This window comes from Pholcus phalangioides, unplaced genomic scaffold (assembly GCF_987345545.1).
Source record: "Pholcus phalangioides strain wild (caught in Gottingen) unplaced genomic scaffold, Ppha-v1.0 ptg000007l_1, whole genome shotgun sequence".
In the NCBI taxonomy this organism is placed as follows: Eukaryota; Metazoa; Arthropoda; class Arachnida; order Araneae; family Pholcidae; genus Pholcus; species Pholcus phalangioides.
The window spans coordinates 8800410-8814586 of record NW_028301600.1 but is presented as its reverse complement, the minus strand read 5'-3'; the positions used below and the strand labels follow the sequence as shown (position 1 = coordinate 8814586).

Below are 14177 nucleotides of genomic sequence, written 5' to 3'. Positions count from 1 at the left end.
TGCCGGCATGTACTGCATGTGTTCACCGCATCTTACGATCGATTTTTTTTTTTTTGCTTTTTCGCTCCCAATTTCAAGCCAAAATAAATCACTTATTTGCAGTGTCAGCACCGGGAGTTTAAAAAACAGAGAACATCGCTCGCTACTTATTAACATGCTAGGTTGTTTTTTTTTTACGATGTTTTAGTAACTGGTAATTTTTTTTCCTTTACCCACGTAATACATTTTGAGTTATGATGAAGAAAACGCGCAAATTTTTATGAATAACCCACGACACTTGAAATTGCTGGGGTTTTTTTTTTTAGATATTTTTATTTAAAATAAAATATGGCGTGCATGAATAACGAAGAAAAATTCTAAGAATTTCATTTAATTTTGGTTTACTGGGGTTTTTTTTTAAATATGTGTACCTATATTCAATTTGAGGAATGACTTTCGAGGCAATCAAAAATATCACGAGACGTATTAGATTATTTTTAATCTATTGATATCGTTCGTAAATTTAGAAAAGAAATATTTATCATGAATTTAAATAATTCTATTTCAAATGAAAATTCAAAAACAATTTTTTAATGATTCTTGAGCATTTTATATTTCAATTTGATAAATGGTAATTTTTCAAAACTTTTAAGGGTATGAATAATTTTTGGAAATGTTTCATCTTTCTTAATTACACCTGTATGCTATCATCGCAAACTGAAATATATGTTTTATTTCCACAGCTGGTGTTTCTACTAGCTGGGAGGATTGGTGGACGTATGATGGCATATCAGGCAAGTACACTTTTACTTTTCTTTATACATTTTTCAGATAAAAATTTACCATCGGAAGGCCTTAAACAGGTACAGTAAAGAACAAAGTTCGTTATGAATTTTTATTTATATATATTAAAAGAGAGAGTAGTTCGGGTGATTAACCTGACATAATTATCTGTTATCAACGTGATATGATAAAAGCGTATGATATGGTTTAATAATGTGGACGAGTAAACAATCCTTTGCCTGATATAATCACAGAATAATAATACAAGTTTTTATTATTGGACACATTTTAAAAATTAATAACAAATTAATAAAAAATCAACCAATTAACATAAAAAGATGTGGTCTGCACTGAAATACTTATCTAGGAGTCTAGGAACTTTTTTTCATAAAATAGGAAAAATTTGAATTTCGCTCACAGCTGACGCTGTAAATCAGTTAATTCGACGTAACACGCATTAAATGCAACGCAAACAGTGCATAATTAATTTTATGACAATTTGTGCTACATAAAACTACCACATTTTCACATTAGCACCCTTCACTCGTTCAGATGTAGTCTGTCCTATAAAGGATGCTCATATTGACATTTGATGGTTTTCTGTGACCTAAGTTGTGATAAACATCAATTATGCACCATTCGTGTTGCATTTTATGTGTGATGTCAAGTTTTTTGTTTTACAGTGCCACCTGTGAGGAAAATTCAAACTTTTCGATTCATCAAAAAAACTTAAACATAAAAAAAATTTGAATTTTTTTTTTCATCATAAAAAAATTCTAGGTCATGCCTCCATACTCTCCAATATATACAAATTAGAATCTATTCAAAATAAATCCGACCGCTTCATTCTTAACTGTTGGTCATCCTCTGCCTCCGTCACTGAACTCAAGCTCCAACTCAATATGCAACCGCTTTTTACCCGTAGATTGTATCTCTCGATTATCTTTCTTTTTCAAAATCCTTCATGGCCATTTTCATATCGACACTTCGAATTTTCTTACTCCAGCTTCATACTTTTCAAAAAGAATTAACCATTCACAAAAATTGAAACACATCTTTGCATCCACAGATGGTTTCAAATTTAGTTTTTCCTCGAACCGACTGGAGCAACCTCCCGTCAAATATTATTGATTGTACAACAGTTTCTGATTTCCTTTGTAACATTAATCGTCTCTGTCAAACTTCTCCACCGCAATCCTCTGTATAGGCTTCGGTCAAGCAATATGGAATAAATAGATAAATAATTCTAGGTCATGGTAAGTACTTCATTGCAAACCGCACCTTTTTATGTAAATAGGTTAATTTGTTATTAATCTCTTTAAATGTTCCAGAACTTCTCGTCCACCATGTATTATTAGGTATCCATAAAAGTATGAGTATTTTTCGACTGAAGGTTTGAAAGATTTGAATAGTAATTAATACCATTTTCCATAAATGCTTCAGTCAAAGCACATTGCAAAAGTATTCACATTAATTAATTATCTGATTAATCAGAGCTTATCAATTGTCTTCATTTTGTGTTGGTTCCTCTCGGACAATAAATTTTGACAATTCCAATTACTCGTCATGTTTCTGCACGCGAAGGTATATATTCAATTATTTCGTAAGAATTTTGAACCAACTCATCGTAGGTGAATGGTAATTGTATAAATAGTGTATGATATGTACATGTATATTTTTTAAGAAAATGAAAATGCCAGAAACTTGAACCAACTGGAACTTGAAACACACAAAAACAAAATGAATTATCTTAGAATATCAAGCACAATTCAAGATATACTGTATATTGGCAAAATGTCCAACAGGATTTTAATGTTTCGCGTGAACCAAAAATCTTTCAAAATCTGTAACTGAGAAACAGCTAAAGCAGTTAGTTTTTTAAGAACTCATCGGTAAATTAGTCTTGTGGTCTACTTTGAAAACTTTTCCTCGCTAATTAAAACTTTGAGATGACAAAGCAAGACCTAAGATGAGTAGGCAGACTATGTAATTAAAGTTGGACCAAACTAGCGATTTTGAGGCTATTCACGTTGAGCTTGATCCTGAGAGACCCGCTTTCATATGTGTGAGTGTGTTTGTACATGTTTCTACGACAGATCGGATTGCAATCAAATAAGCATTTGACAAACGGAGAGACATTGTAATTACGAAATTCCAGGGCGTGTTTTCGTGTTAATTAATAAGGAACCGATCGAAAATCTTTGCCGCGATTTCGCATCGCAAAATGCTATCCACTTCTCAGCAAACTCTTGATTTAATCCATTCCAGTAGATGAACATTCCTTGAAAATATATATATTGAAATTCTTTCTAAAAGGCGAATTCTCAGTAAACCGTGGTTCACTGATACAGAAAATTCTTCTTCCTTCGCAAACTAATCAATGCATCCATTTGTTTTCCGTTCATGAAAATTCACACATATATATATATATATATACCGTATCTCCTTATTTTATTCTTATTATTTTGATATATTCATGGTACCAAAAAATTTAAAATAAGGAAACAAAAAAATTCAAACTTTAAAATTTACAAAATTAGTGTGTTTTCATATTTTACAAACAAACACAGTGATATTTCAAGCAAAAAAATTTAGCTCTTTCAACGTTGTTTGATCAATATATTGATTATATCAAGGATCTTGCTTTTAAGCAAATCTTAAAAATATATCGTTTTTTTTACTGAATATATTTCGTATTTTACTTTTTGACACGTGCACATCATCAAGATATATGTGAAAAAGTAAATTGCCGTCCTTGAAAGTTAACTCGTATAATCGGGATGCCGTAGATGAGACTTTAACAGCTCATACTCCCCTCCATCATCGCTCTGCCAATTAAATGCAGTAGTGCATTGAAGCCATATTTGGTATTAGAAAATAGGGATGCCACTTTTTAAGAGTTATCTCACACAATCTCTAAGATTGCAAAAAATTTGGAAATGTGACTGAAAGTACCGGCCACCTTCACAAGAACAAATAGATATCATATGGTGATGATAATTGATACTAATAATAGTGATATAACATCACCACATGATGAGTAACATACTTGAGATACAACATGTTAATAGTGATGTGAACCATGCTATATGATAATTAAGATGTATGTAAATAATGATGAATAATATTTTACTTGAGATGAATAGGGAATATAATATGTATATAGTCATGAAGTATATTTTCAATGACATATGCAGTGTATATTCTGACAGTACCAGAATGGGGAGAATCAGCCATATAAATACAAGTACGTGTCAAAGACCCAATGAAACAACTCAATTGCCGTTTAAACAACTTAATTTTTAATGATTTTGATTAATTTAAAAACCGATTCATCGATATTTCGTTAGTGAATAATTGTAACCGAAAGCGTTAAAATATATAATTTAATCCGTTTGAATGAAAAATTGTTCGAACAGTGATTTTAACCACGATAATTCATCTGATTCAGATTGACCTTTGTTTCATGAAGATAGCGATCAAATAAATTATTATCTCACCTTTTATCTTGTCGCACTAAATACATTTAAAATAGCATTTAACATCCTTGAGAAACATTTGTGTTCAGCATGTGAAACATCATCTATCATATAAGTAGGATCCAAGTTTTGTTTTGATTAGTCTCCAGATTAATTTTAAGTTGTTTATGATATCAAGCACGTTTTAACACAGTACACAACAACGGGTGGCTTTCGTTTAATTTCAGCTGACAGTGATTTATGATTCGGTAGTCGTAAACAACTATTGACTCGTGTCGGAGGCTGAGTGTCGGCTTCGCCACTTCCACGAACTACTTACTTCGAAACTCGAGAACAAAGAAGCTCTGAAGCAAACCCACAACAATTCCCCCAAAAATTTAATAATATTCTCAAGGCTTTAGCCAACTTTTTTTTCCCGGTGTGCTTTTGTGGAAAGGATCTTCACTTTTAAATTCACATCAACACATACAAGTTTTAACCAGCGAAATATGAGCTTCAACCCATTATTCGCTTTGTAACACTAATTAGTCAAGAATTTTAATGAGCTAAATTTTATCTTTTCCGTGTAAAACTAAGCTGGTTCGAAATAGTTTTCTTACTTCTTATCATACTTATTATCAGAATAAAGTCTCGAGTTTATGTGACAATTGTTCAATGATTCATTATCTCACAAATTACTGAAATTTCATTCCTCGAGATTCCTTGAAGATAAAATTCCGTGCGATAGACTGCAGAGAGTTACTGGTCAAAACGAATCTAAATCAACATAGGATTTGTATGTTATCACATTAGTTATGAAATATTTAATTTTTTATAATGATGTAAGAGATTTTACTACATACATGTAATTGTTTTGGATTGAAGAAGATTGACAGAAAGTTTCTTACTCCGATAAAATATATTTTACTGTATGTGGAATGCTATTGAATCTAGCGACAATTCTTCGAGAACAGGGTTTGTGCTGGTAGAACGCAAGCTAGTGATAGCAAAATTTCCTGCGAAATGCAATTGTAGCATTGCCTAGGTTTACTGATACTTCTGGAAGCCGCTTTCAATTATTATTAATCAATTCTCTTGTGTATCATGTGCATGAATATACAGGGTGCATAGCTAACAGCACACACGAATAACGCAAATTACTAGCGAACCGTTGTGTGTGTGCGTGTATGAGATCCTCCTTTTATTGTTGAAGAAATGAAAATGTAAGCAATTTATAATAATTTTTACATAGTATAATATAAAAATACAAAGGCATAACACAAAAAAACAGCACATCATATTACTCACACACTACTGAGTACAAGAGAATGATCTCTCAAGGGACCTATGTCCGTCCAGGGCAGATCCCATAGTAATATTTTCTCATGGCAACTCATCGTTCTATATATACATGTATCTATGTACACATACGCATAAACATATATATACAGTATATTGGTTTACTCTCACGGTTTTTTAAGCATGTGGTTCATGGTATCTCTTAAAACTTTATGTACTATTAATAATAGAAGAGGCATAGTTCCAATTAGAAAACGTATCCAAATAACTGAGGTGCTCAGAAAAGTCACGCAAGGAGTTGTATAGTTAACGTGAAGTTAGGAAAAACCTAATAAATTCTGGTAAAACGTGTTTTAACCCCCTTTTATAGTTTTCCAAACTTTTCTTCGTTTTTTGAATATCTCAGCGAAACGTGAAATATTGTTTGTTGACCTCAGGAGAGACAGTGCTGGATAACTTTTTAATTGGTTTCTTGAGCACAGGTTTACATTATTGAAAGTTGATTTTTTTATTTTAATAACTATGCAACCTCTTGCAATATAAGTGACTTATCTGAGGTATCTAGGATCGACGGTTCACACCAATAATTTGCGGTGCGTGCTGTTAGCTATACACCCTGTATTTTGCTAGTCTTCTCTGGAGCGTATTGGATTTTCCAGAACGGTAATACGACATGTCATGTTCACTTGAAATGTCTGAAAATTGTTGGATAGTCATTGGCGAAAAATTTCAAGTACCGTACTTCCCTGGTTCCCAAAATACCAAGATTGGAGCACAGTCAAGAATATTTGGTGGCTAACTACATCATGTTAACTATAGATGCTCCTCCACACAATTTCTCGCCGCTATCGAATGGACTGCAGTGTGCTTACTTCTAGATATCTGTGACAATCTTCCATCATCTTATTGTGTCACTTACAGACCTTTTAGCGGCAGCTGGACAGCTGGACTATACAGACTTACCACATTTTGGATATTAACTGGTAGGCAGAATATTGCGGCTTGACGTGCACGTGTGTATGCGTTCACTCCTTTTCATATGTTGTATAAATAAATAAATAAATAAATAAATATATATATATATAATATACACTTTATGTATTTCTAGCGTGATTTCATGAAAATTTGAACGAACACAGACCGTGAAATATACCCTCACAACTTTACTAGAGATATTTATCCTGCAATATAGATGCTTTCATTTCTTTGGGTATCCGATTTCACGCGCACAAATTTTACGTGCAAATTCAAAGAGGCCATGCCATTCTTTTCTATTAAAGAGACTTTGTTCTATTCTGCTACATGATCATAACAATATGTTATCTTATAGCCTCTTGGGTATTTGCATCGGTGAGCATTTTGGTATGGATTTTTTTCTGTCATTTTATTTAGAATAAAAGCTACAGTACTGAATTATTTTTCAACGCATATCACTGTAGTGAATTTAAGTAACTTTTTTCCTAAGAACTTGATAAAACCAGCATCATAACGAGTAAAGTTAAGTTTCATACTTCATTGACTAAAATATTCGCCAAACCATAATTTTCTCATCTCACTCTCTCTCTCAACTAAATAGGAATATCTCCAAATTCTAATTTTCATCAGCTATCTAATAAGATAAAATCGTGATTTCACAGTATGTGACCGATAAAGTTTTTCAGAATATTTTTATTCGCCAATGATGTAAATCAGGGGTCTTCAACGTTTTAGACATAGCGGGTCAAATTAAAGCTTCCCATGAAGCCCGCGGGCCACCAAGTCCTAAAACGGCATTTGTAATTCCAAGATAGTATCCAGATTACAAGGGCTTGATGAAATACAAGTGTCCAACGGTGTGTTAAGGTGGGCCAACGGGCCTGAATTAAGTCGGAGCTTTTAATTCAGAGGTGTTCAATCTTTCAGACATTGCGGGCCAAAAAAATATTTCCATGAAGACCGAAGGCTAGAAATTCATACTGTGGTATCTTAACGGGTGGGCACAACAGAGTCCAGGACATCGAGTTAAACACATACACGCAAATAGGGGCCGTATATGTATCCTTTTATAATTTTATTTATTGTGAGATTGTTTCTTCAAATAATTTTTCGTTGTAACTAAAATATAATTGTAATGAAAAAATTTAGAAAAATCAGCATTTTTTCCCTCTGATTTGATATTCACAAATCAATAACAACAAATATATTATTTTATCTTCCATTTAGATGTATTTCTCGAAATATCTGTAGACTATAAAAACTGAAGGATATATATTCAATACAAGCGGCATATCGGCATCTATAAGAAAGAACTCTAGTATTATTATTGTTGTATTATTCTATGGAACGCGGAGAAAAAATCGAAATGGCCAATGAAACTTCTACCCCTATAGCTCTCATAAAACCCCACGCGTTAATGCAATAAAATATCAAAGAGGTTCTAATAGAGAAATGTGTCCGAACTACACTGAGAGAAAATATTTTCAGCCGTTTCTTTTCTATCTTTAATACGGAAATAAAGGAAAAAACGGGTTCAATAAAAATGAAAAACGAAACCAATGGCTTATTAAAACGGTCACCACCACTGCAATGGCCATCAGCTTCAAAAATCATTAGTGCTCTTATAACCCCAAGATGCCATAAACTATTCTACCAACGAGTTTCTTGGGTCAGCGTCAAATGGTAAAAGAAATTCTGGTGACAGAAAGTCAGCCTTAAAATGAAAGTCAACCAGACGGTACGGAGTATAAATAGTAAAAAAAAAAACCCCACATAGTTTATATTTCGTTTGGCTTATTATTAACCCTTCAAGCGGCATGAAAGAAATTACTAAACCCCCCTTCAAAATGTCATATCTTTTTTAATGAAGTAGGATCTCTTCCGATTTCCAGCAGGTGCTAACTGAAGGGTGGTGTAGAAAAAAAGTGTTCCATTGAGAAATCAACTTTACAAAATACACACTCAAACTCGGTTATAACGACATCAAAGATTTCACGAAGTTTTGTCGTTATAACCAAGGTGTTTTTACGTTTACTTTTTCAAGACCTTTCAAGTATGAAAAATATAATCAGATGCAATCGAAATAGTGGTCATGAAGTTGTTGTTTTAATATACGGTGACCATATCTTACCAAGAATGAAATGAGAAATTGTGCTCATGAATGCGGTACATTCTCAATTCTCATTAAAAATGTTGCCAAATGTCAGCCAAATCGCCAATTATTTCTTATAAATAACTCTTGGCGGGAATGGCTGTGTTGCATTCGTAGTGATTTAAAATGCATTTCACGGGGGGCGGGAAAGTGTCCGTAGAAACTTTAAAAATTCATAAAAATCGGAAAAATAACCGAAATAAAAAACGGTTTGCAGGGTTAGAATCGCTAGGTCACGGGAATTTTTTTCATGACAGGAAAAAATAACTAAAAAAACAGCCGATAGATGACACTGGTACGAGCGACTTCGGTAGAAATATGCAAATGAGACGGTTATAAAAACTTGCGCTCCTAATTCACAACCAGTTCACCGTTGTAAACCATGTATGTGAACAAGGGTGCTGAGTGTGAAGGATAAAGCTTTGTTGGTGAAGTTGTTTTACGTGAACCAGGAATCAGCGACCATTGCCTTGCGTAAATTCCGAGTTCAGAAGAATGTAATTACTGTAAAAGGCCCTTTAACTGCGACAGGCCTCATAGAGCTTGTTCAGCGGTTTCAAGAAACTGGAACGCGGGAGAATCGTGTAAGAGAAACGGACGACCATGTTTAAGGAAGGCACGTTCGCCGCGTTCTTGCAGCCGAAGTGGAAGCGTTAGCGTTCGAATCAGCTGCAGGGACCAGCAGCGCTCGTGAAGCTGCCCGACACTTGGACACTTATCACCATCCTCGGTACGCAGTATTCTTCATGGAATCCTTGATCTGTACCCATACAGATTACAGTCGTGTCATGAACTTTACCAGCGGATATCGTACAGAGAGAAGTATTTGCCAGGTGGGCTTTCCCAAAAATCGAACAGAATCCCACCTGGGTCTTTAACATCTTGTGGTCAGATGAAGCTCATTTTTCGCTTCATGGCGACGTTTAATCCACGTGAGTATACGTAGACACCATTGCATTCCCCAAAAGTGACAGTGTGGTGTGGGTTCACAGGTTCGTTCATCATAGAAGCCTTCTTCTTTGAAACCCAGTGCCCAGTAAATAGGACGAAAATGGCTACGGTGAATGCGCAGCATTATTTAGCGCTTCTGCGCGAGAAGGTCGTGCCATGTGTGCGTGAAAGATATGCGCTTTCTACTGTCACGTTCATGCAAGATGGAGCAACTAGTCCAAGGCATTCCTCACACAGACGTTCGGGGAGGACAAAATCATTAGCAGGCGTTGCAGTTTTAGATGGCCTCCTCGGTCTCCAGATTTGACACCGGCAGACTTCTGGTTATGGAGATATTTGAAATCCCGGGTGCATCCATCCGCTCCATCCAGTCTGTAGGAACTGAAAGATGCGATCCGCTGTGACGTGTCATGTATACATCTGGATTTGCTGCACTCTGCCGTTGCTGGATTTGTGACTCGCCTGCAATGTGTTGTCCCCTGTGGTGGTGGTGGTCGTGGGGAACACATACTGCTGTAATAAACGATTTGGAGGCATTCCGTTCGTTATTTGCGTATCTTTTCTTTGACTTGTGTACGTCAGCGCTTTTAGTTTAGTTTTTTCCTGTCTTAAAAAAATTCCCGTGACCTAGCGATGCTAATCCTGCAAACTGTTTCTTATTTCGGTTATTTTTCCTGGTTTTTATAAATTTTTAATGTCTCTACGGACTTTTTGCCCACCCTGTATTTGCCGTACTACATAAATTGATTTTTTGAAATGTTCTATCAGTATTCGTCACGTGCGTACGGTTCTATCAGAATCAGCCCCTATCTTATCGAAATTTGAGGTGGGAGTTAATCTATCTATAATCGATAATCGGTGTGATTCTTGCCAAGGGATACGGAGGAATGGAGTTGTAAACTCCGAGGGACAAAAAAAAATTCTTATCTTCGAAAGTCTGAATCTTTTTTTATTTTATTTTGGAGGAAAGAATATTTTAATGTAGATACATATCTCTCGAACATTAGTGTTCGATTTACCAATATAAGTTGCTGTTCCGGGAGTATCAACAAAACAAAGGTCATAGTATTGGTTCAGATATTCCAAAAATGAAGTCATTAGACGAAAATATTTAGAGCGTGTGACTCAACATCAAGTTCAACGTTTCGATTTTCAGATATATGTTCATTTAGAAAGCCTTTTACTCTCCAACGCGGCTGAATGTCATTTCTATATATAAATAACTATTGAATAAATAAAATTCTGAAATGCTAGAATATCTAGAATATTTTGTTTGTATCGAATGAATTTTATTAAAAATTTAGAAAAACAAAATATTCCAAATACATACATGATGTGCTAAATAAACCAGATGCTAATTCAATGTTATCAAGTAAAATGTTAGTTTCTTAACTTTTTGTTAATTCTTATCTCGATCATATGTACAGGAATCGTGATTTGAATGTCATTATTTATGAATCATTGATTAAGCTTCTAAAAGGAGTCCGCGCGCGCGACAGCGTGATACTATCTCGCCAAAGTTCTTTACCACTGTTTCAGAAAATGTATTCCGAAAAATTGAATTGGGATGAGAAAGGAATTAAAATAAATGGAGAATTTTTCTGAGCCATTTGCGTCTTGCCGACGACATTGTTATTATAGCAGTAATCCAGAAGAACTAAAAGAAATGAAACAAGAACTGGTGAAGGCAAGTATCCAGGTCGGTTCTAAAATGAATTTCCAAATACTAAAGTCATGTTCAACTGTATTGCTTTGAAGAAGAAGATGTTGCTCTACAATACAGAGATAGAAGAAGTAGAAAGCTATGTATACCTGGGACAAGAAGTTATATCATGAACAACAGAATCATTAATGAAATAAACAGAAGAGTCGGGTTCGAATGAGGCACTTTTGGCAAAAACTGTAATTCTGAAGAGCCACATGCCATTATGACTGAACAGAAAAGTGTTCAACCAGTGTGTGCTACCAGCACTGACTTATGGAGCTGAACCATGAACACTCACAAGCAAGACGATACAAAGGCCACAGACTGCACAAAGGAACATGGAAAGATGTATGCTAGGCATCATAAGGAAAGACAGAAAACAAACCATATGGATAAGGGTAAAAAAAAGTATACGTATCATGGAAATAGAATTAAATGTCTAAAATGGGAATGTGCTGGGCATATATATTGCAAGAAGACAGGGCAACAGATGGACCACACGTATTCTGGATTGGTACCCTCGTGGTATTAAACGTCCGAGAAGGCATCCCCAAATAAGATGGATCGACAAGATCCGGGAAGTGGCTGGGGTCAACTGGTGGCAAACGCATCAGACACAGTAAAATGAAAAAAATTAGAAGATACCTTCATCCAGCTTCATCCAGGAGTGGAGTGAAAATGGTTTATGATGACTGTTATTCATCGATATTATTTTTGAATGTTTATTTGGAATGTTCTCTCGACATTAATATAAGTTCCCTACAAAGCCTCTCCGAGATCTTTGGCTGCGCAAGATCCACGGGTTCGAATCCAATTTAAAGATTTTCTATGACATCAATTCTATCATTCTATCATTCTATGACATCATTTTCTATGACACTAATCTTTAATTCATTTAAAGATTTTCTATGAAATAAAAAATATACATAAATATATCGTGATATAAATATCATAAAATATTTGCGAATATATAGCATTAAAAACTCATTAAATTAGAGCAAATATAGTAATTCCGCAATAAAACTCGTAAAAGTATTTACAAAGCAAATATAATATGCTTTAATTTATGTACGAATACTTTACGGCTTTTCTAGGGGGAAAAAATAAACAAACGTTAAATATTGTAGATTAGAACATGAATTTTTCAATTAACTCAAAGGCTATAAATTTCATTGCTAATATGATTTTTCTTTCTCTCACATCCCAATAGGCTATGTTGAATTCATTTAAATATGTACCCTAAAGTACTTATCGTATATCATATCGAAAGTTTTCATTTCATAAAATAGAGAACAAATTAAAGTTTGTTAGGAGTCAATTCTGGTTTTTCAGTGAATTATGAATTATAATTAATTTGAACAAGTTGCGGAATATCCGGGGTCATTACCATAAATCGGAAACGTTTAAAAAAATATTCTAAATGCGAAAATAAAATACAAAACTAATATTTCGGGGATCAAAGGTAGCGATGATTTAAAATGGTCATATTTTCGAGGAAATTCTCAAATGTATCTGTTCATAATCGGTGTTTCTAATTGCTACTTTTTGAACAAACAAAGATTAATTTGTCAGTTTTATCTCCATGAAATGTATTACGTTTTCCATTTTGTTCCATTTTATGTTATTTCGTTGTTAAAAAAAACGAAAGAATTTCCGGTGTAAATGGGAAGTTCAACTTCCATAAAGTCTATTTTAACGCGTTCTCAATTAGGAGAAAGAATTAAATTAATTGTCATATATATATAATAATGGCATACCAAATTGTTTATGTCAATTACCTTCGTTTGCATGAAATGAATGGTTCAAGGAAAAGATATACTAAAATAATTTGCCTGAAAACAATTTCATTTGAAAAAAATAGATTTGAAATTCAAATTAATTCTCGTAATTCAAGCATTACAAAAACTTTAATCGAAATTCATTTAATAAGAATAATTTCTTCTCATGGGTGGTTCAGACAATACGAAAAAATATAGAATAGGTTCTTATGATTCTGATGTTCAAAATTATTGAATTAAAAATGGTAAATATCATTTAGTAGGCACAAGGATATCCACTTATAACAACGTGACATTTTATTGAAATCAATATATAAAGAACTGATATATAAAAAACGTTTTAATAAAACATGATGTTTGATGTATATGTCGGAGTACGCGTAGCATGACGTGCGCGCTAGCTTTGATTATAACAAAACTTTAAAATTAATTGATTAATTATCAATGAGTTTAGCGTAAGCGTCACATTGGCGTATCTATGATCTATCGCGATTTTGTCTATAAAATTCTTTCACCAGAAAATAATTTATGTATCCTCTTTATATTCCTCCAACAAATATTCATTAGAATACACATACTTCCTATATGCCCAAGACTGTTTCTAACTACAATTTAAGCTAATATTTTTTTAATATTATATGAATATTACTGTTTTTACAAACTACAAATTGACGGTTTTAGCACATCACCACAAACATAGTAAACCTCTGAAGAAATAAACTGAAGAGCCGAAAAAACTGGTGCAGGCATGCGTATGCAAATAAAGAGATATGGAACCAATCAGAGTACGGCGCCGCGGTCGGCAACGCCTATATAACACAACAAGTGTCTGGCATAGATCGGTTACTGCTGCTACAATGGCAGGTTATCGAGATTTAAGTGAGTTTAACGTGGTGTTGTAGTCGGCGCACGAGAGATGGAACATAGCATCTCCGATGTAGAGATGAAATTTGGATTTTCACGTACGACCATTTCACGAGTGTACCGTGAATATCGGGAATGCGGTAAAAATCAAATCGCTGCGGAGGGAAAAAGATCATGCAAGAACGGGACTAACGAGAATCATTAAACGTGACAGACGTGCAACCCTTCCGCAA

General features: G+C 34.2%; 1 protein-coding gene across 2 annotated transcripts in view; it reads left to right on the top strand.

Moving 5' to 3' along the window:
* Positions 1-14177, top strand: part of LOC149084890 (carbonic anhydrase-related protein 10-like) — a 353124-nt gene that overhangs the window by 115531 nt on the left and 223416 nt on the right. For both annotated transcript variants that reach the window (XM_089232625.1, XM_089232624.1), the window contains exon 2: positions 723-773. In XM_089232625.1, coding sequence (XP_089088751.1) covers positions 723-773 — 51 coding nt within the window. The remainder of the gene's footprint in view (positions 1-722; positions 774-14177) is intronic.